Source organism: Maylandia zebra, linkage group LG14, assembly GCF_041146795.1.
Source record: "Maylandia zebra isolate NMK-2024a linkage group LG14, Mzebra_GT3a, whole genome shotgun sequence".
NCBI classification, from domain to species: Eukaryota; Metazoa; Chordata; class Actinopteri; order Cichliformes; family Cichlidae; genus Maylandia; species Maylandia zebra.
In genome coordinates, this window is record NC_135180.1 from 40,007,899 (window position 1) to 40,028,983 (window position 21,085).

At 46.1% G+C, this 21,085-nt stretch overlaps 3 protein-coding genes and 1 non-coding gene across 8 annotated transcripts; 3 read left to right on the top strand and 1 right to left on the bottom strand.

Moving 5' to 3' along the window:
• Positions 1–640: 640 nt before the first annotated feature.
• trnag-ucc (transfer RNA glycine (anticodon UCC)) lies at positions 641–712 on the top strand. The gene has a single exon. It is a non-coding gene; the product is annotated as a tRNA-Gly (tRNA).
• Positions 713–1,046: 334 nt separating this feature from the next.
• On the top strand, positions 1,047–8,340 carry polr2d (RNA polymerase II subunit D). Its single transcript, XM_004572581.5, has 4 exons — positions 1,047–1,318; positions 1,492–1,672; positions 1,747–1,842; positions 8,026–8,340. Exons 1-4 carry the CDS (start codon positions 1,228–1,230, stop codon positions 8,102–8,104), a joined length of 447 nt encoding a protein of 148 aa, XP_004572638.3. The 5' UTR covers positions 1,047–1,227; the 3' UTR covers positions 8,105–8,340.
• Positions 5,044–11,083, bottom strand: LOC101468287 (dual specificity protein phosphatase 14). 2 transcript variants are annotated; one of them, XM_004572582.5, is made up of 3 exons: positions 10,943–11,083; positions 8,916–9,232; positions 5,044–8,840 (listed from the first exon to the last, which is right to left on the bottom strand). In XM_004572582.5, exons 2-3 carry the CDS (start codon positions 9,224–9,226, stop codon positions 8,627–8,629), a joined length of 525 nt encoding a protein of 174 aa, XP_004572639.1. In that variant the 5' UTR covers positions 9,227–9,232; positions 10,943–11,083; the 3' UTR covers positions 5,044–8,626. The 2 variants fall into 2 exon arrangements, with proteins under 2 accessions (XP_004572639.1, XP_076729650.1); XM_076873535.1 differs by lacking the exon at positions 10,943–11,083 and having other exon boundaries at positions 8,916–10,365.
• LOC101468563 (uncharacterized) lies at positions 10,653–15,796 on the top strand. 4 transcript variants are annotated; one of them, XM_076873533.1, is made up of 6 exons: positions 10,653–10,913; positions 11,144–11,191; positions 11,732–12,318; positions 12,473–12,549; positions 12,994–13,245; positions 13,362–15,796. In XM_076873533.1, the coding sequence occupies exons 3-6, from the start codon at positions 11,772–11,774 to the stop codon at positions 13,617–13,619; spliced, it is 1,134 nt and encodes a 377-aa protein (XP_076729648.1). In that variant the 5' UTR covers positions 10,653–10,913; positions 11,144–11,191; positions 11,732–11,771; the 3' UTR covers positions 13,620–15,796. The 4 variants fall into 4 exon arrangements, with proteins under 4 accessions (XP_076729648.1, XP_076729649.1, XP_004572644.1 ...); XM_076873534.1 differs by lacking the exon at positions 11,144–11,191 and having other exon boundaries at positions 10,653–10,918; XM_004572587.6 differs by lacking the exon at positions 11,144–11,191 and having other exon boundaries at positions 10,654–10,913.
• Positions 15,797–21,085: the final 5,289 nt, after the last annotated feature.

Consider the following 21,085-nt stretch of genomic DNA (forward strand, 5'->3'; position numbering starts at 1 on the left):
AAATGTGTCAATAATTAATTAATTACATATATCATAACTATTTATTTAATTAATTAATTCCAATTTTAATTAATTATTGCCACATTTAATTAATTATTTAATGGTGTATTTAATTAATTCATTATGGCAGTCCTGGCGTTCCATACCCAACACTGGGAATCACTTGTCACTTGATATTCGTACTTCAGAGTCCATACAGTGTTTCAAATCTCGTCTTGAAACTCACGTTTTTTACACTGGCTTGATGAAACTCAAAGTTCAGTTTGAGCACCATCAGGCTTGTTTTGTGTTTGTTTTGTTTTTATGTTAAATATGTTGCGTTTGCCTTATATCATGTGTTATTTTTCTATTTTCTCTTGTTCATGAACTACTTGTGAAGCACTTTGTGCTGTAGAAATAAAATTGATAGCTGATATTATGAAGTGGCTGTTTGGTTTCTCCAGGTCTGAGCTCTCGTCGCTGTACTGCACAGCTACACTAGGTTGTTGACTTTGTGGCTGGTGTGCTTGGAGAAGCCTCTCCTGAGTTTCTGTGATACCCAGGACCTCCCTGCTGTGAGGTCACAGCCGTCACGTTACGCCATATTGAGTCATACTGATGCTGCGTGTGTTTTATTGTGGTACAGCGCCACTGCCTTCAGGCGTTGGTGGTATAGTGGTTAGCATAGCTGCCTTCCAAGCAGTTGACCCGGGTTCGATTCCCGGCCAACGCAGTCTCCCTTTTACGACCGCTGAGATAGATTCTGTTCTGTTTCTTTTTGTCGGGGTTCAGCGGCTTCCGGCACTCATGTAACAAAATAATCTTTTTTTAAACTGCTTAAAACTATTCTCTGACACTCAGTGCGAAGCTGCCGCTCCCGTCCGCAGGAGGGCGCTGCTAGCAGAGACTGTTACTTTGAAAGAATCCCTGCCAGACAGGAAAATGAACTGTCGACCTGATTCTCTAATTTTATGTAATTTTTTTTTTATATTGTCATCTCTTTGGCACAAACTGCACCCTCCTTCTGTTTTTCATAATGTTCTTTAATGTCGTCACAAAGAGCGGAAGTGACTGTGGGCGCCCCGGAAGTAGTTCTCGCTGTTTTCTTGCGGTCCGGAGCGGCGGCGCTGCTTTCTACCCCCCGACCGTTCTCTCCGGGATTTCACCCCCGACCTGCGCTTTGTTGCCGAGCTGCCAGGCTTGACCGGGCAGCTGTGTCTCACCCTCCGGGCGGCTTCACGCTCCTGAATGCTCCTCGACATGGCGGCTGGAGGCGGCGCGGCTCCTCCGCATGTTGGTGATATTGAAGAGGACGCTTCTCAGCTGCTCTTTCCAAAAGGTGAGTACCTGCAGCGCGCGCACGCACTCTCGAACAACTACAGACACGCGCGGGCGGTCCGTGGGTGCACGCGGGTACACAGACCGAGCTGCTGTCTGTGGGTTCGGCTGAAGGTTCAAAGCCTCTCTGAGCTGAGTGATTGACAGATGTTAACCCCTCCTCCTCCCCCTCAGAGTTCGAGAACGCGGAGACGCTGCTGAACTCGGAGGTCCACATGTTGCTGGAGCACAGAAAGCAGCAGAACGAGAGCGCCGAGGACGAGCAGGAGTTGTCCGAGGTCTTCATGAAGACCCTCAACTACACGGCCCGTTTCAGCCGCTTCAAGAACCGCGAGACCATCACGGCCGTGCGCAGGTACGCCCCCGCCCCGGCTCCTACCCAGGTCTGAGGCGATCCGGTTCTGACCCCTGTCATCTTTCTGTCTTCAGCCTCCTGCTGCAGAAGAAGCTCCACAAGTTCGAGCTCGCCAGTTTGGCCAACCTGTGTCCAGAAGCCGCAGAGGAGGCCAAAGCCCTGATCCCCAGGTAAGTCAGATCCACGTCACAGCAGGAACTTCACAATAAAAGCCTCTGACAGCTGCAGTGTTGAGGTACAGGAGCTGCTCCACAGTTCATAACTAGCTGAGTTAAACACATAGGCAGGTTCAATTCAGTTCAGTTGTATTTATACAGCACCAAATCACAGCAACAGTTCCCTGAAGACACTTTATATTGTAAGGTCGACCCTACAATAATACATACAGCGAAAAACTCAATCATTTGACCCCCTATGAGCAGCACTTTGGCGACAGTGGGAAGGAAAAACTCCCTTTTAACAGGAAGAAACCTCTGGCAGAACCAGGCTCAGGGAGGGGCGGGGCCATCTGCTGTGACCGGTTGGATGCGGCAGGTGGAAACATTTGGTGTCACGGCCTTTTATGTTCCAAACACCGAAAAGGCCGTGGGTGGCAACGGGAGGTTTGCTTTTGGAACGCACTTCTGACTCCATTGTTTAAAAATCATATGGCGTTTATTTCGTGCAAAATTATAAACAAAAATCAACCAAATAACTTCTTACAACTTAAACGAAAGTTAACTTAATTTGCTTTAACAACTTCAAAAGTGGTCAAAAAATCATTTTCTAACCGTCCTGTCTTCCCATCAGACATTTGGCAAACAAAAAACCAAAAACATTTACCACACCCGTCCAGGTGCTCTTAATCCCCTGATTAATGGGAGGCTCCATAAGCTAATAAACCAATCACTTTCCAAAGAACTTTTCCAAAAATTAATTACAAATTTACTTAACAAAACTAGGTCAGCATATTCTTACAACTTTAAAGAACTAAAATGAATACAAACTGCATTTTATAAACATTCAACAAAAATGGCCACAACATTTGGAATCCAGAAACCACACCTGTGGGTAGGGATGGGTATCGAAAACCGATTCTTGTTGAGAACCGGTTCCCACTGTTTCAATTCCTTGGAATCGTTTGCCATGTTTGCAAACGATTCCCTTATCGATTCCAGTCGCCCCGAATGACGTCACCACGTTGCGGAGCGTCATTTACCTGGCAGGAAACATGGCGGCTCAAACGCTAAAAAGTTTGGTTATACTTTACAAGAACGGATGACAACAGGGCAACTTGCAATACTTGCAAAGTAGATACTTCATTTAAGGGAGGAAACACTACGAATATGCAAAAGCATTTGCTCACAAAACACGCGATGACCTTAAATGAATGTCGTGTTTTTAATTCCGCTCCGGACTCGTGAATCTCAACCCAGCAGCAGCGGTAACGTTTGCACGTCCTCTCCCGTTAATGCGGCAGGTAAATAATCAACCAACAGTGCATATTATGTTAGCGCGATCTGCCTTATCTGCCATTACTGTGCGTTTAGGTGACCATGATGAGACAGAGTCTGGCTCAGATGCTGGCAGTTCTCGCTGCAGTCTACCGGTAGCATCTCCTTTCAGGCCAGGATAGACGAATGTCACCGAGCAGAGACTCAGTTTGTGGTCAAAGGCTTGCACCCGTTTGCCACAGCAGATGATTTTCGGTAAGTGAATGTGTTTAATTGTAGGCAGGGACATTACTGGATATTCTTGTGTAATTGCTACAGAATAATTTATGTTATACTTTGTTATTGCTACAGAAGAATATTTATTTTATTATTTTACATTTACAATTTTTTTTTTTCCTGGGGACCCTGTGACACCCCATTGAAGAGCCGCAGGCTGGATCTCTTAAGATCTCACTGTTGGGTTTGTAAGGCCATGTTACTCCTAAATTTCTATCTTGTTCAAAGAGAAGATATAAAACAAAGTTCTAAGCTAATCGACCTTAGTGTTCTCCTTTTTTAAAAAGAATCGATAAGAGAATCGATAAAGAATCGAATCGAAAATGGAATCGGAATCGTGAAAATCTTATCAATACCCATCCCTACCTGTGGGTGGGTGATCACAGCATGAGTGGGGTTGGTAAGAATTCCTTGCGTGTGTCTGTAGGAAGTCGTTGCACACAGACCATTTACTCTGTAGCTGAGGGGCGTGGTCACATGACCATCACATGGATGGTGTCGCTACCTGATCCGTACCGGAAACCCGATCGGTACCACGCATGCACAAATCTTACGTCACTTTCTCTCTTTGCCAACACTGTGACAGTTAATATGATACGGTTAGCGCCCAGTTAGCTCCTAGCATTTCTCGACAGCTCTGCCTCTTTTTCGGACATTTAAACAATGGATAATCCGTATACAAACAACTTCATGCTTTTCTCCTCAACAGAGAGCGTCCCCCGATTGAACAACAGCGCCGTAAAATAAGAAGAATGGCGCCTAATTACAGAGTTAATAATACAGACTTTGTAATGTGTCACGTGAAGATTCATCAGCCAGATGAAGTGTTTACTGACAATTGACAGTGATAGCGCACATTATCATCACTTTTCCAACAATCCTCTCCACACAGACGAGCATAAACACACTCGACTATCACTAAATCAAATTTAACACACGTTTGTAACGACGCTAATTCAGTTTACAATAGGGTTCATTCGCTCGGTCAGCAGGTGGCAGTGTCCTTGTACACTGGCAGTAAACTGCCATTAAACGAACAGAAGACGAAGAAAACATCTGCACATGCGCGGTAAGCATCGGGGAGTCCTGATCCGTAACTATCTTTTTATTTTTCGTTTTTGTCTACATTGTATTGAATGTTTCATTATTGCAAAAGTTTTAAGAGATACTTATTGTTAACATCTCAACAGATACTCTGACCTGTAACTATCGTGAAATGAAGTAGACGCCTTTCACACATGCGTGGTACCGATCAGGTTTCCAGTACGGATCGGGTAGTGACAAATGGGACCGTTCTGATTAAGCCCATGGAACAACAACCAGTTAGGCGAGGGCACGGAGAGTGATGCGTTTCCTGCCGTTCCACCATTAAATACACGGGTCGTGTTTCCTCCACAGGCGGGAAGTGTTACCTGTTCACACTTCTGATTTAATGAACGTGTCTGTCTAACCCTGAATCTGAACGATTCAGATGAAAAATAAAAGATCACTGAAAAGCAGGTGGAGGTGGAGGCACAGGCTCATCCTGATTGGCTGTGCGAGTCAGCTGGGTGAGACAGTTGGCTTTAGTCTGAGCCCACAGGATGAACCTGTGACCACCTCCTCAGTTTTTTTTATATCAGTTTATGACTGAAATAATGATTTTTGGCACAGTGGAACAGCTTCATGAGACAAATCTGAACTTTATTGTACAGAATCTGGACAACAGAGCACTGCGTGTGACGCTGCACTCACACGGGCCACGTAAAACACTTCATAAAAACAGACCTGACCAGCCCTGCAGCTTTATTTTGAAAGTTCATTTCAATTTTATTTATATAGCGCCAAATCACAACAACAGTCACCTCAAGGAGCTTTATAGGGGCGGGGCCATCTGCTGTGATTGGTTGGGGTGAGAGAAGGAAGACAGGATAAAGACATGCTGTGGAAGAGAGACAGAGGTTAATAACAGATATGATTCAATGCAGAGAGGTCTGTTAGCACATAGTGAGGAAGGTGACTGGAAAGGAAAAACCCAGTGCATCATGGGAATCCTAGGTCTATTGCAGAATAACAAAGCTACGTTCACACTGCAGGCGAAAGCGCATCAAATCTGACTTTTTTTCACCCTTTGCGACCCGTATCCGATCATGGTAATGACAGTGTGAACAGCAAATCCAATATTTTCAAATCCAATCTGGGTCACTTTTGAATGTGGTACTGAATCCGATACTTACCTACAGTGGTTGCAAAAGTATTCGCCCCCTTGAACTTTCCCACATTTTGTCACATTACAGCCACAAACATGAATCAGTTTTATTGGACTTCCAGGTGAAAGACCAACACAAAGTGGTGCACACGTGAGAAGTGGAACCAAAATCAGACATGACTCCAAACATTTTTTTACTAATAAACAACTGCAAAGTGGGGTGTGTGTAATTATTCAGCCCCTGAGTCAATACTTTGTAGAACCAGCTGCAGTTCCAGCTGCCAGTCTTTTAGGGTCTGTCTCTACCAGCTTTGCACATCTACAGACTGAAATCTTTGCCCATTCTTCTTTGAAACAGCTCCAGCTCAGTCAGATCAGATGGACAGCAGTTTCCAGATCTTGCCACAGATTCTGGATTGGATTCAGATCTGGACTTTGACTGGGCCAGTCTAACACATGGATATGTTTGGTTTTGAACCATCCCATTGTTGCCCTGGCTTCATGTTCAGGGTCGTTTTCCTGCTGGAAGGTGAAGCTCCGCCCCAGTCTCAAGTGTTTTGCAGACTCCAAGAGGTTTTCTTCCAAGATTGTCCTGTATTTGGCTCCATCCATCTTCCCATCAACTCTGACCAGCTTCCCTGTCCCTGCTGAAGAGAAGCCCCCCCAGAGCATGATGCTGCCACCACCATATCTGACAGTGGGGATGGTTCAGAGTGATGTGCAGTGTTAGTTTTCACACACAGCGTTTTGCATTTTGGTCTCATCTGACCAGAGCAGCTTCTTCCACATGTTTGCTGTGTCCCCACATGGCTTGTGGCAAACTGCAAACAGGACTTCTTATGGTTTTCTGTTAACAATGGCTTTCTTCTTGCCACTCTTCCATAAAGGCCAACTTTGTGCAGTGCACGACTAATAGTTGTCCTGTGGACAGATTCCCCACCTGAGCTGTAGATCTCTGCAGCTCGTCCAGAGTCACCATGGGCCTCTTGGCTGCATTTCTGATCAGCGCTCTCCTTGTTCGGCCTGTGAGTTTAGGTGGACGGCCTTGTGTTGGTAGGTTTACAGTTGTGCCATACTCCTTCCATTTCTGAATGATGGCTTGAACAGTGCTCCGTGGGATGTTCAAGGCTTGGGAAATCTTTGTGTAGCCTAAGCCTGCTTTGAATGTCTCAATAACTTTATCCCTGACCTGTCTGGTGTGTTCTTTGGACTTCATGGTGTTGTTGCTCCCAATATTCTCTTAGACAACCTCTGAGGCCGTCACAGAGCAGCTGTATCTGTACTGACATTAGATTACACACAGGTGCATCTATTTAGTCATTAGCACTCATCAGGCAACGTCTATGTGCAACTGACTGCACTCAGACCAAAGGGGCTGAATAATTACCACACCCCACTTTGCAGTTATTTATTTGTACAAAATGTTTGGAGTCATGAATGATTTTCGTTCCACTTCTCACGTGTGCACCACTTTGTGTTGGTCTTTCACCTGGAAGTCCAATAAAACTGATTCATGTTTGTGGCTATAATGTGACAAAATGTGGGAAAGTTCAAGGGGGCCGAATACTTTAGCATCCACTGTATCCGGTGTTTTAGAAAGCGACTGCTGTTTGAATGGTCCTGTCGCATTAAATCCGTCTTTTACTTCACTGACACAAGACCGACTACAGCCAGCTTGAAGGCCTGTGGTACATAGCCGATCATTAGAGATAGGTTGATCATATTTAAGCTCGAAGCATTAATTAATGGCAGGACTTCTTTGAGCAGTTTTGTAGGAATGGGGTCTAAAAGACACGTTGATGGTTTGGAGGAAGTAATTATTGAAGTTAACTCAGAAAGATCAATTAGAGAAAAAGAGTCTAACTTAACATCAATGGTACTAAGAGTAGCTGTAGATAATATTACATCTGTGGGATGATTACTGGTAATTTTTTCTCTAATGATAAAAATGTTATTTGTGAAGAAGTTCATGAAGTCATTACTAGTTAACGTTAAAGGGATGGTTGGCTCAACAGAGCTCTGACTGTTTGTCAGCCTGGCTACAGAGCTGAAGAGAAACCTGGGGTTGTTCTTATTTTCTTCAATCAGTGATGAATAGTAAGATGTTCTGGCTTTGTGGAGGGCTTTCTTATAAAGCAGCAAACTATTTCTCCAGGCTAAATGATGATCCTCTAAATCTGTGACTCTCCAGCTTACGAGTCGTCTGCTTTAGGCTACGTGTTTGAGAATTATACCACGGAGTCAGGTACACAGCTGCAGAGAGATTCAGTTTCCTGTCCAGAGCTGGTCCTGGTTCAGTTCTGCAGATACTTCAGAGCAGAACCGGCAGCAGGAGGCGGCAGAGCAGCAGGTGGCGTCAGTGATCTGTGACGATGCTGTGTTTCCATGACGACACCTGTGTGTGTGTCTGTGTGGTTGTTCGGTTGCTGTGTCAATAAAGTTTTCTGTGTTTTCAGCTTGGAGGGTCGCTTCGAGGACGAGGAGCTGCAGCAGATCCTCGATGACATCCAGACCAAGAGAAGCTTCCAGTACTGAGACCTCAGCCCCCCACACACACAGCCCCGCCCCCTACAGCCCCGCCCCCGGACTAATGTGGTCAATCTGCTGTCTTGATAAAACTTTTTCTTACTTGTTGTTTTCACGCGTTTCTTGCACATGCTCAGTTCAGCTTGATTGCAGGGTTGTGTGCAGCGTCTGACCTGAACTGTTGCTGATGCTTTTTTTTTTTTTTTGTTTTGGGGGTTTTTTTAAATAAAGGTTTGATTGAACCAGTTGCTCAGTCATGTGACTTTTTCATTTGTACCATTAAAATTACAAGTAAATAACCGTCTGGCACCATAACACACACACACACACACACACACACACACACACACTGCAGAAAACAGATGATTTCAGCGGCATTTAAACCACGACCAATCGCAGAGCAGCACTCTGAGGCCCAGAGAACAGGAGAAATATGCACAGGTTTATAAGCTCCTCCCAACAACAGGAAGAGCACGTGGAAGCAGTTCCTCAGAGCGCTTCAGACCGAAAACGCTGCAGAGCCAGCCAGCATCAGACATTCAGGCAGTGCACCGCTGCAGCGTCCGAGTCCTCCAGAGCTTCAGGAAGGACGCCGCCTGGTGTCCTCGCCATCCTCACCGTGTTCCTACCAAACAGGGTCCTCTCCAAGTCTATCAGCTGCCTCCAGAAACCAGCGTTGGGTCGAATAAATGGTCGCTGCTCCAGAACAAGTTGGTGAGCTCGACGGAGGCTGAGACCCTGAGACCTGAAGCACAGAGACCAGAACCACATCAGAGACCAGAACCTGACTGTCAAAGTGAGACTAAAGCACTGTGGCTACCTCATGAGGTAGGCCATGATCAGCGCAGAGGACCGGCTTCTGCCGGCGGTGCAGTGGACCAGAGTCGCCCCCGTTTGGTTCTGGTTGATCCGTTCAGTTACCAGGTCGAAGTACTCTCTGAGGGGGGCATGAGGCTGGTCCTGGACGGGGATGTGGAGCACCTGCAGACCATCCAGTTGCGGGTAGGAAATGTCCTCGAGCCCACTGGCGTTGATGATGAGAGTGACATTTCTGCTGGTCAACACGCTGGTGTTCAGAGCCGAGTCCAGATCAGTGAGGAAGAGGCCGGCAGAGACCCGAGAGACCCGCATGATCCGCTGCAGGAGGACACATCACAGCGGTTCAACACAAACTGAGGTCTAACAGAACAAGGACTCAAAGAACAGGAGCTCGCCACTTCCTGTCAAATTCTCTTCAGTGAGGCGAGCAGCGGTTCAGCCAACCACACAGAACCAAAGACAGTTAGCGGGCTCTGACCAGACTGGAGACAGTACCAGTATTATTACTTCCAGGCTGGACGACTGTAATTCATTATTATCAGGATGTTCAAAAAACTCGCTGAAAAGCCTTCAGCTGATCCAAAATGCTGCAGCAAGAGTCCTGACAGGGACTAGAAAGAGAGAGCATATTTCTCCTGTTTTGGCTTCCTGTTAAATCCAGAATTCAAAATCCTGCTCCTCACATACAAGGTCTTAAATAATCAGGCCCCATCTTATCTTAATGACCTTGTAGTACCATATCACCCTATTAGAGCACTTTCTTCCTGTTAAAAGGGAGTTTTTCCTTCCCACTGTCACCAAAGTGCTGCTCATGGGGGTCAAATGATTGAGTTTTTCTCTGTATCTATTGTTGTAGGGTCTACCTTACAATGTAAAGCAAGTCTAACAGCAGTTAGACTATAACTCCTCAATCACGATGTCATAAGTCACTGGACACTGTGAACATCCACGGTAACCACTTCATGCATAATGGACCTTCCATGACCTTCCAAGCTATATAGTTTATGTCTTCCGTATTTCCAACTATATCCATAATCACATACTGTGTATGCTACCATTGTATATAGTGTATTATCTTACTTTTTTCATTGATTGTACTTAAATTGTATTTTTGTATTTCCTTCATATATCTGTACCTGAGCTGAGGTGACGCAAAAATTTCCCCGTTGTGGGATCAATAAAGTCTTATCTTATCTCTCTTGAGGCGACTGTTGTTGTGATTTGGCGCTGTATAAATAAAGTTGAATTGAATCAGCATATTAAAATGCATAGTTGGTATTTTTATGCATCACTGTTTTTCACTATTGTAAACAAACAAGAGCAAAGCGTTTTGTCAGAAGTGGATTCGAAGCCACGCCTCCAGGTGAGACTGCGACCTGCACACAGGTGGGCTGACGGCAGCTCGTCCTTCATACACAGTGATAAGATAAGATAAGATAAGATAACTCTTTATTGTCATTGCACAGTCATACATAGTACAGTAGTACAATGAAATTGGAAAAACTGTCCTACGTCGGCACTACATATAACACAACACGACACGATATGACACATCACAACGTAACAAACAACACAACACAGTATATTAACTTAGTATAAAAAAGAAGAATAAGTGTATGTGTATTGCACACTGTTATTATTGCACATTAATTATTATTGCACTTTGTTATAAATATAAATATTATTGTTATCGTTTTAAACATTGTTACCTCCCCCTAAAAAGTCCAGGGAGGTATCCAGTCAGGTCAGCTATTTACATTGATCAGGGCTATTGCTATGATGATGAAGAGTGTTCAGCGTCTACTGTGGCTGTATTAACAAACTCCAAACCCGAGTCTTCCGGTTGTTATTGATACGATTCATCGATGATCCCCCAGATTATTGGGAGCAGGCTGAGCTGAAACATGCCGGGACGTGTCTGGTGTCACGGGATAATGAGTCAGCGAAGCTTTAAATAGACTCGGTTTCGTTTCTGCTCTCAGACCGACAGCAGAGACAGGTAAGGTACATTCTGACACTTTCACTCACCTGCCAGTTAGATAAGGAGCCAGCCCGCTGGTTTACAGCTTAATGAGCGTAGAACAGACAGGCCGAGGTCTGGAAACACGAACTAACCTCGCCGTGTGCTCTCAGAGGAGCCGGAGCGGCTTCAACCAGACTCTATTCAAAATTCATTCACTTTAGGGCCTCCTTCCGTTTCTGTGTTTCCCTGTTTTTCTGTTTCAAGAGATCAAGCTATTTCCCATAAGACGAGGACCCTAAGAACACATTATAAAAGTAAGTAAAATTGTATTAAGACAAGGATCACGGAGTGCTTCACAACAAAATAACAGCGCATAAAAACTAAAAAATATGAGCTTTTAGTTGTTTCTTGAAAGACAGACGAGGAAACGTTAAAGTTGGCCTGATTATTTGGAAGGATCTCCCTGAAAAACGATGAACGCTGCCTTGGTGAGGTCCGGGCCGAAAACCAGAGCGGCTCCTCCCCGTGAGTCTCAAACGCCTCCCGGTGAGCCTGCGTCCACCGGAGCGCCGAGCTCCGTGTTTCTACACAAATCTGAACGGAGTCTGGTGGCAGGAGTGTATGTGCTTGGGGACGGGTCGGGCGATCACGTGGTTTGTTTCGGCTGTTTGAACCGGATGTGTGGCGAAACATCTGACTCTTCAAAATAAAAGCCTCGGTCGACTCTGTCAAGTTAAAAATCTGTTATTACCCGTTTGATTTGATATTCATTTCGTTTCGTGATTTTATTTCATCTGATCACGTTTATTGCTTCCTGGATTCAGACTCTTCTGCTTTTCATTCCTTTCCTGCAGTTTCTCTTCTGGTCCCCTTTCGGATCAAGACCCAACAACAATGCGGAACCACCACACCAAGCAGACTTCCACAGGTACTGGCACGGCTCAGAAACCAGTCCTCCCTCAGGTCAGATACCACCCCTCCATCCAGACTCCAGAAGGCATCACTGGAACCAGAACCTCCAGTAAAACCAGACCCGGTGCTGCGCGCCCCCTTCAGACTGGGACTGACTCCCGGGCAGATCCAGGAAACAGCGGCGCCCAAAAAGCTGCCTCGGCTGCGAGACCTCCTCCTGAAGGAGGACAGAAACGGGCACAGAAACCTGTGAAGGAGGCGGTTGCTGCTGATCCAGATCCTCCCCAGAAACCTTCCCCAGCAGCCCCTCCCAAACCCGAGCAGGTGCCCCTGGATGTGGGTGTCCGTCTGGACCGGTGTGTGGTGGAGGAGGTGGAAGTCTTGACCCGCGGACAGAGAAACAACCCAGACTGGTTCGCTTGGAGGAAGAACCGAATCACGGCCTCGGTGGCACACAGCATCGCTCGCTCCGGCTTTGTTAACGGCAAGAGCAAAACTCCACCCACCTCCTACCTGGCTGCTGTCACAGGTAGGCCACACCTTCTACCACCTGGTACCCTGACTCCATATAAATGTATCTTTTAGCAGCTTCACCAGGACGTCTGCTGGTGTGAGTTTTTATTGTAACACGTGCAGGATCCCGAGAGGTCAGCCAGTAACTGGTTACCTGACTGTCTCGACAGGTGAGGGGCCCAGAGTCCAGACCAGAGCCATGAGCTGGGGGGTCCACATGGAGGCTGAGGTCATCCGCAGGTACCAGGTGTGTTTCAGCGTCTTTGTAACACTCCGCCATCTCACAAACACGGCCAGCAGGATATATGGGCATTATGAGCGCTCTGAGTTAAAGTTTAATTTAACAAGTCAAAGAAGCTCAGTATCACGAGGAAAAGACTAAAAAGTGCGACGCCTGACAGGTAAAATACAAATAAATGACTAATTACTAATTATTATGGTAATGGTCAACAGTGAACAGAGAAAATAATAGTTTTAAACCAGTGACGTGAAAGAAAGATGTGTATAAAATAATAAGAAAACCAGAATCAGTGAAAAATATCAGAAAACGCACAAAATATGTGAGAAAACCGCAATGATCACAAGAACGTTACAAACTGGGGACGAGGAGGAGGTCCTTCACTGCTGTTTTCTACACACTAAACTTTATTGAACATTTGCTGATGATGTCACTGATTACATCACCCCACAGAGGCTGAAGTCCTCGGCGTTGGGCCAGCAGGTCTGCGTTCGGGACTGTGGCTTGTTCGTCGACCCCCGGAGGCCCTGGTTGGCTGCCAGTCCTGACGGCATCGTGACGGACAGACGAAGCGGCCAATGGCTGCTCTGTCTGGAGGTGAAGTGTCCCTACAAGCACAGACACAGGCGGGTGGAGGACGCCTGCAGGGAGGACCCCGCCTTCTGTCTGCAGCTGCATGAGGAGGCCACACGGGAGCGCGGCGGGGTAGCAAACACACATCAGTCTGCTCCTCTTCCTCCTCTTCCTCCTCTTCTCTGATTCTTCCTCCTCCTCCAATTCCTCCACCTCTTCCTCTCTGATTTCGTGTCCTCCTCCTCCAGATTCCAGTGTACCGCCTGAAGACCTCCCACAGCTACTACACTCAGATCCAGTGTCAGCTGGCGGTGACGGGGCTGCGGGAGGCCGACCTCGTGGTCTTCACCCTGAAGGAAACGGCTGTGGTCCTGGTGACCTTTGACCCCGAGCTGTGGGAGGAGACAGTGTCCAAACTGGAGGTGTTTTACAGGGACGCTGTGCTGCCTCACGTCAGGCAGAAGATGCAGCAGCGTGCAGCAGCCGCTGGGACGCCGGAGCTGTAGAGGTCCAGGGCTCGCAAAATCTTTTTTTTGCCAGTCTTTTTTTCCAGTCGGGCTACCAAAGTCTATCTCTGCCCTGTCCGTCGGGCTGTCGTAGGAAGGAAAAATATATGTCAATGCTTTTGCATTCTTTCGGAAATGTAGCTGGGTAATTATGTCATTGGCATCGGTGAGCCACAGTCAATATGTGACATATTGAAGTCGCGTTTGAATTTGCGCTTGTTTTTTTGCTTTCACTTTGCAATCGTGCGAACTGTGTATAGAGAGCGACAGCACTGATCTGTGAGTGATGATAATTTGTGCACCAATTCCTCTGACATCGTCTTATTAATCGTTAGCTTACTATGCAAACATGACAAGTGAAATCTCCCGCAGCTTAAACATGTGAGAGGTTGATCGCAGAGAATCGCTGAGCTTATGTGAGTGTGTGTATAAAAGCAGCAGGATTTATATTTCAGTTCTGCTGAGCCAAATAAGACAGGTCAGGGTGAAGAAGTGACAGCCAAAGAAAAGCTTACCACAAAACGGAGAAGTTATGACAAATCAGACTATAAGGCAAAAAGAAAGTGCAGCTTTATGGTTTCATGGACAAAAGAATTTCTGTGGCTGCGATATGACGAGCTAAATAACCAGGGCTGCACATAAGTGGTCCGCAGGTGCGCATTCGCTGTCAAAATAAAAGACACGCACAAGATAAGAAGTTGCAACGCGTGTTTGGGTACATACGATTTTCTGGAGGAGGACAGACTCTTAAAGTTTAGAACTCTTAAAGATGTCGAAGAAGCTCCTTTAAGCAATTACTGTGATGTTCCTCCACCTCCAAAGAAATGTCAGAAGGAGTTCGAACCACAAAAGAAGCACGTATTCTCGGACAAGTGGTTGCAGGAGGTGAGCTGGCTTCAAACAAATGATGAACGCACAGAGATGTGGTGCAGAATGTGCCGTGAAAATCCCACTCTAGGACAAAAACACTGCCTTTATATGGACGCAAACGCGCGCTGCAACTTCTTATCTGCTGCGCGTCTTTTATTTTGACAGCGAATGCGCACATGCGGACCACTTATGCGCACCCGTGTAAATAACACGACAAGCGCCTTTGTTACTGGGACCAGTCATTTTAAGAAAGGCCCCCATTAGAAACGCATTATTGCTCAGTCTGCAATATCTTTCCCAGAACAAACACCAATTGCAAACTAAAAATAAACCTGAAAATCAGTTTAGAGCAGCTACTATGTTGCAAAGAGTGAACTACCACTGGCACAATGTAGCCGTCTGTGCAAACTTCACAAAGCAAACGGCCTCGATCTTGGTTCCACTCGCCTCTTACCGTGACTTCAGTGGAAATTTCAAAGTCAGGATCTGACACAGATTCATGTCCTACACAGTTCTTACAAGTTCATAGAAATTTCTGTTCAATTAGAACCAAGTATTTGAGTTGATGATTGTAATTTTTATACAATGTTGTAATTTGTGTTTTAACTATTTTTTGATTAATGTTTTGTTTCCTTTACAATATTATACTTTAATGTATAATATTGTAAAGGAAACAAAGCATCAATCAAAAAATTGCTCTTTTTTTATTCGGGCTACTTAAATTTATTTTGGGCTACCAAAAACTGAAGAGTCCCTGCCCGAAGGGCTACCGGGGATTTTAAAATTTTGCGAGCCCTGAGGTCGCTACCTGCGGGAAGAGCTTTGTGGCCCGAAGCGTGTGGGGTTTACCCGCAGTCACGGCAGGTGGCGTTCTGCTGACAGACGCTGTCTTTAATCATGTGATCGCCACATATTTGGTTCATGCCGTCATCATCAAAGCATGCTGGGAGAAAGATGTCTCACCCGGCAACCTTCCTGTTTGACCGCGATGAGTCATCATGTGGAACCTGAGTGAGCTCCACCCGCTCTTCATTTTGATAAACTGGAGTCACATGACCTCCGCCCTGCAGGTTGTTAAAGTTGTGACCTCGTAGCAAAAAGAAAATGACTGATGGTATGAAACCACAAAAGATCTGCTGATAGAGCAGCTGTGCAACAGCGCCCTCTGCAGGCCTGTTTTTCATTGAGTTGAAGTGTAATGACCCCACAGGTGCCGGCTCCTGGCCCACTGTGGAACTGTGTGTTTTACTGGTGAGCGGACGGCGGTTTTAGTTTCCTGTTAATAAAAAATCTTTTTTTGAAAGCCAGCTTTGTCTCCACGCTCGTTGTTGCTACGCCGCACCTCCCGGACTCCTGTTGGAGCAGCACGACGAACCCCTCGGTCCACACGCACCAGTAGCGGTCTTAGATATGGGCGACACGGGCGGTTGCCCGGGGCGGCATCACAGGCATCGACAAAAAAAAAAAAAAGTTGCTCGTACTCCTGCTGCCCCGACATCAGCCAGCGAATACTGGGAATGTCATAGGCACCGATCGGTTTTCTGTCGCCCATTTGCTGGGAGTAAGGGCGCCCTCCGTTTGCGAGGTGCGCCTGCTGCTTGCAGCACAGGGAGGAGAGGGCGGGGCGGCGGGGGATTCTCTGGCTGGCTGGAGCAGCGTCTAATAATCAACTTAAAAATAAAAACAAAACAACAAACACGAAAACACCAGACATCATGATGCAGACTTATAATTTGCACCGATGTTTTTTTGAAATTCTGTACACGAGAAGTGAGCGAGAGCCCTCGGTGCGCCTGCGCGGTGCTGAAGTCAAAGTAAACTTTGTCATCTCCGCTACAGACAGTCCAGCATAGAGACAGACGAGACGACGAGGCTGCAGTTACAGAGGTGCAAGGAAACAAACAAATATAAGAAGAGTAAGAAAATAAATCTACACTTTAGGACTCGGGGTAAAGGATCAATAACAATTTAAAATTTACAGTTTGATGATTTAAAGTCTCACACACAACCCGTCGAAAGGGGCGGGGCCAGCTGCTTCCAAATAGAGCACATTTCATTTATAATGCTGTAAATCCAAGCCCATCATGGATTCATGATTTGAATCCTGGGTCGTGTGAAATGCACCTTAGACAAAGTGAATCTGTGAACTAAGGTGTAGGTCTGTTAGGTTATGTTGTGGTGATCCTCAGGTTGGGGGATGGGTGTTCATACTGGAGTGCAAAATTAAAACCAATGTAAGATGGACAAGAAACGTTCAAAGCCATCAGGTGCTCAGTTTAGAAAAAAGAGAAAAGAAGAGGAGGAGAAACGAGCAAAAGATGCAGGTAAGCAGACGTGTGATTGGATAATGGCAGCTCATCCTGAACCAATCAGAGTCAGAATACTTTATTAATCTCTAAGGAAATGATGTGAGTTACAGTTGCTGCAAGAAGAAATGGTAAAAACAGCAACAGTAACAGACTAAACTCCAAACAATACATTATGTTACAGATTTTAATATTAATGAGTCAGTGTCAGTTGTTGATTTGTCCTGTTCTCATTGTGTGACGTGTTTGGTAGCTGTTTGTATACACTCTCTCTTCATATGTGTGCGTGTTTCTCTGGTGAAATTCAGTGTGGTTCTGACAACGATGTTAACGTACAATCCTTAATATGTTGCGTGTGTGTGTGTGGGGGGGGAGTGTTCGCCAGGGCGCCAAACGGGCTAGGACCGCCACTGACACGCACACATGCTGGGCGGGGTCCGGGTGGTGGTTTAGGGCAGTCAAGCTGTCACTGTTGGATTCTAGGATATGTTTAATCATAAAAATGTTTTATTAATTTACTTCTATAAATTCTTCTGTGCTTCAAAGAATTTGACCCATTGTTGTGGCAGGATGACGGAAGGTTCTGGAATGTAGTGAACCATCTGCAAAAGCCATGAGGCTAAACCTCAGCCATACTGCGCCAAATTAATACTATTATTTCTGTGATTATTAATTATCATATTTAATGACATCATTTGTCACAGAAAAGAAACAGTATAGGTGAAATAAAGCCATTAAAAACACTCCTGTATAAAATAAACCCATCAGAGAAAGTAAAGAAACCAAACATCAGATCTCACTGGGAGAAACGAAGCTGGGTGACGTGATCGGGAGGAAACGGTGCCACATCGTTTGACTCACACAGAGTTCAACGATACCCCAAAGATCAACATCAAAGTGAGTCCACTGAGCTGAAATTTCCCTGCAGCAACTCAGCAGCTGTCCTGAGGGATCTCCTCCCACATCTGGACCTGGGCATCAGGACGAGGTGCAGACATTGTGTCCCCGAAGACTAAGGTCACTGGTGTCAGTTCCTTGGAGAAAACAGGTCCAAATATGTCTGCAGCAGCTCTGCTGTGCACATGTGGTCACGTTACCGTGAGCTGGGGTGGAGGGGACACTTATAGGCAAGACATGAAACTGTGGAAGAGACTGCGATGTTTAAGGAGCAGGTGGGGAGAAACCTGATGTCTGGTGTTTGTCCGAGGCTTCACGATCACTGTTGGAAAGGCCAACGTGTGGCTGGAGACTGCTGCACCCCTTGGCTGAATGAGACAGCGCCCTCTGCTGAAAACCCTCGGCACAGCATCTGTTGTGATTGGTTGGTCATCTTGTAATAAAGGTTTGTCACAAAGCCAGCTCTTTGAGGCTGATATCCAAAACAAAAACAAGACAAGGTGAGTTGAGGGAAAAAAACTAAACTAAAGCCTAAACTGTGGCAAACTAAAAATAAACATGAAACTATGACATGGGACGTAATCTGAACAGGTGTATGCAAAAACTGTGACCAGAAACTTGAAGAGGAGCATGAAAACAATCCTGAGACTTACAGTGACAGGAGATAAGCAGACGACCCGACACTGAACAGCAAGAGACAGAGGACTTAAATGCACAGAAGGGTATTGAGGGAAGTGGAAACACTCGGAAAACACAGCTGACACAAATGAACATGACGCCAGGGAGGAAACAAAAGTAACGCAATGAACATGGAGCACAAGACCTTCAAAATAAAACAGGAAAGACGCAACCCAGTATGCACAATACAATCCTTCAGGGGAAGGATGCTGCGTAGGATCCTTTGACGGCCAGTTTGGACACAAGTGAGGGGCTGTGAAACTGGACAGCCTTCTAGCCTTCATTTATTTATTTATTTATATTTATAATAAATATAAAAGAAAAAGAAAAAATGTGAGTTTCTGAGTCGTGTCGGGTCCTTTGGTTACAATCACCATCCAGGTAGAATCACTGACGGTTCACCACAGCCGGGGTGCAGTGATGCAGCGTGGACACTCGCTGTTCTCCCAGTTTTACTCGGCTCTGATTCAGCATGTTTGATGATTTGTTTCTCTTTATGTAAACAAAAACATTTCCACCATCAGGATGTTTTTCACTCAAACACTCAAGACTAAAATGATGTGAGAAAACCACATCACTGTTTTTAAACCGATTTCTGTGTTGTGTTGTAATGCTGCCGTCCACCAGGGGGCGCTGCAGCTCCTGCACACCAGTGTTACCGCGCCAGATCCGCGGCCCCGAACCGTAGTAAGGAAACCTCTGGCAGTTACTTGAAGGTTCTGTAACTGACTCGCAGCCGGCAACAGCTTACTATACAGGTCAACTCCGCTAGCAAGAAGATCGAGGGAGGCGTAGGAAACTGCTTTACCGAACCTTTATTTCTCCTCCAAGGCACGAACACCGCGTACAGTGGGCTGAAACAGTTTACTCACAGCGGGCATCGCCGATACAACTCTGGCTGTCGAGGGAGTTATTATATTCCTTTTATTTATTTTCTCTTCGTCTCTTCTGTAGCTAACCGTTACTCTTCCTTTTCCTTTTCTTGCTCTACCCCCCGCACACATTTCCCATCAGGCTCATCCTTAAAGGGCCACGCCTGTAACACTACCCCCACTCTGGATGATAATTAAACCCTTAACATCATTCCAGCACATGAACCCCCCATTAACAAGGAAACATACAGCATTCTATGCGGGACAGCAGTCATGCCCCCAGTCCATAAATGGCGATCCTTAGAATGGAACAATCTTGAAGTAGACAGCTGTCCATATCTTGTGCACCAAAAAAAACATAGGATGTACAGAGTTCACTTTGGGGAGGGTGCAAGTCAATGTCCATATCCCGTCCTTCACATATACAGTATTCATAAAGAAAGACAAAAAAAACACACACACAACAGCATTTACATCGATCCATGAGTGTTCAGAGGTGATGCCCATATTATCCAAGATGCGGCACGACATTAAGGCACTACAGCTGAACGTTTGCCCCTATATCTAGCTTTACTTCATTAGTATAAACAGTTCAGAATCAGAGAATCAGATCAGAATCAGAAAGGGTTTATTGCCAAATGTTGAGCAGGTTTACAACATTAGGAAATTGCTGCGGTGCTTCAGTGCAAACATAGTGTCATAAATAGCACTTAAATAGACATGAAAAAATAAAAGTAGGGATAAGAATTAAAAGTGCTACGTAGAAAGATATGTGCATGAGCTATACATGAGATATATACATGAGAATAAGAATTATGAGTGCTACGTTGAAAGATATATACATGAGTGCAGGTGGTGATCAGTGCCAGACATGAAATGATGCAGTGACACAGCGTAGGGTCATGTGTTAGTGGTGGGAACAGTCATACGGTTATTGTTCATGTGTTCAACAGCAGAGGGGAAGAAACTGTTCTTATGGCGAGAGGTTCTGGTGCGAATGGACCGGAGCCTCCTGCCTGAGGGGAGCAGGTCAAACAGACTGTGTCCAGGGTGAAAAGGGTCAGCTCTGATCCGAGCTGCACGCCGCAATGTCCTGGAGGTGTACAGGTCCTGCAGAGATGGGAGTCTGCAGCCAATCACCTTCTCAGCAGAGCGCACAACACGCTGCAGTCTCTGTTTGTCCCTGATAGTGGCTCCAGCGTACCACACGGTGATGGAGGAGGTGAGGATGGACTCGATGATTACAGTGTAGAACTGCATCATCGTCCGTGTTGGCAGGTTGAATTTCTTCAGCTGCCTCAGGAAGTACATCCTCTGCTGGGCTTTCTTGATGACGGAGGTGATGGTGGGCTCCCACTTCAGGTCCTGGGTGATGGTGGTACCCAGGAAGCGGAATGAGTCCACAGAGGTGATGGGGGTGTCAGTCAGGATGATGGGGGGGAGTGGGGCTGTGTGCTTCCTGAAGTCCACAATAATCTCCACTGTCTTCTGGGCATTCAGCACCAGGTTGTTGTGGCTGCACCAGGACACCAGACGTTCAACCTCCCTCCTGTAGGCAGACTCATCCCCGTCAGAGATGAGCCCAATAACGGTGGTGTCATCTGCAAACTTGATTAGCTTGACAGACTGGTGGGTGGAGGTGCAGCAGTTGGTGTACAGGGAGAAGAGCAGAGGAGAAAGAACACAGCCCTGAGGGGAGCTGATGGTCCGGGAGTCCGAGACATTCTTTCCCAGCCTCACATGCTGCTTCCTGTCCGTCAGGAAGTCAGTGATCCACCGGCAGATGGGATCAGGCACATTCATCTGGGAAAGCTTGTCTCGGAGATGGTCTGGAAGGATGGTG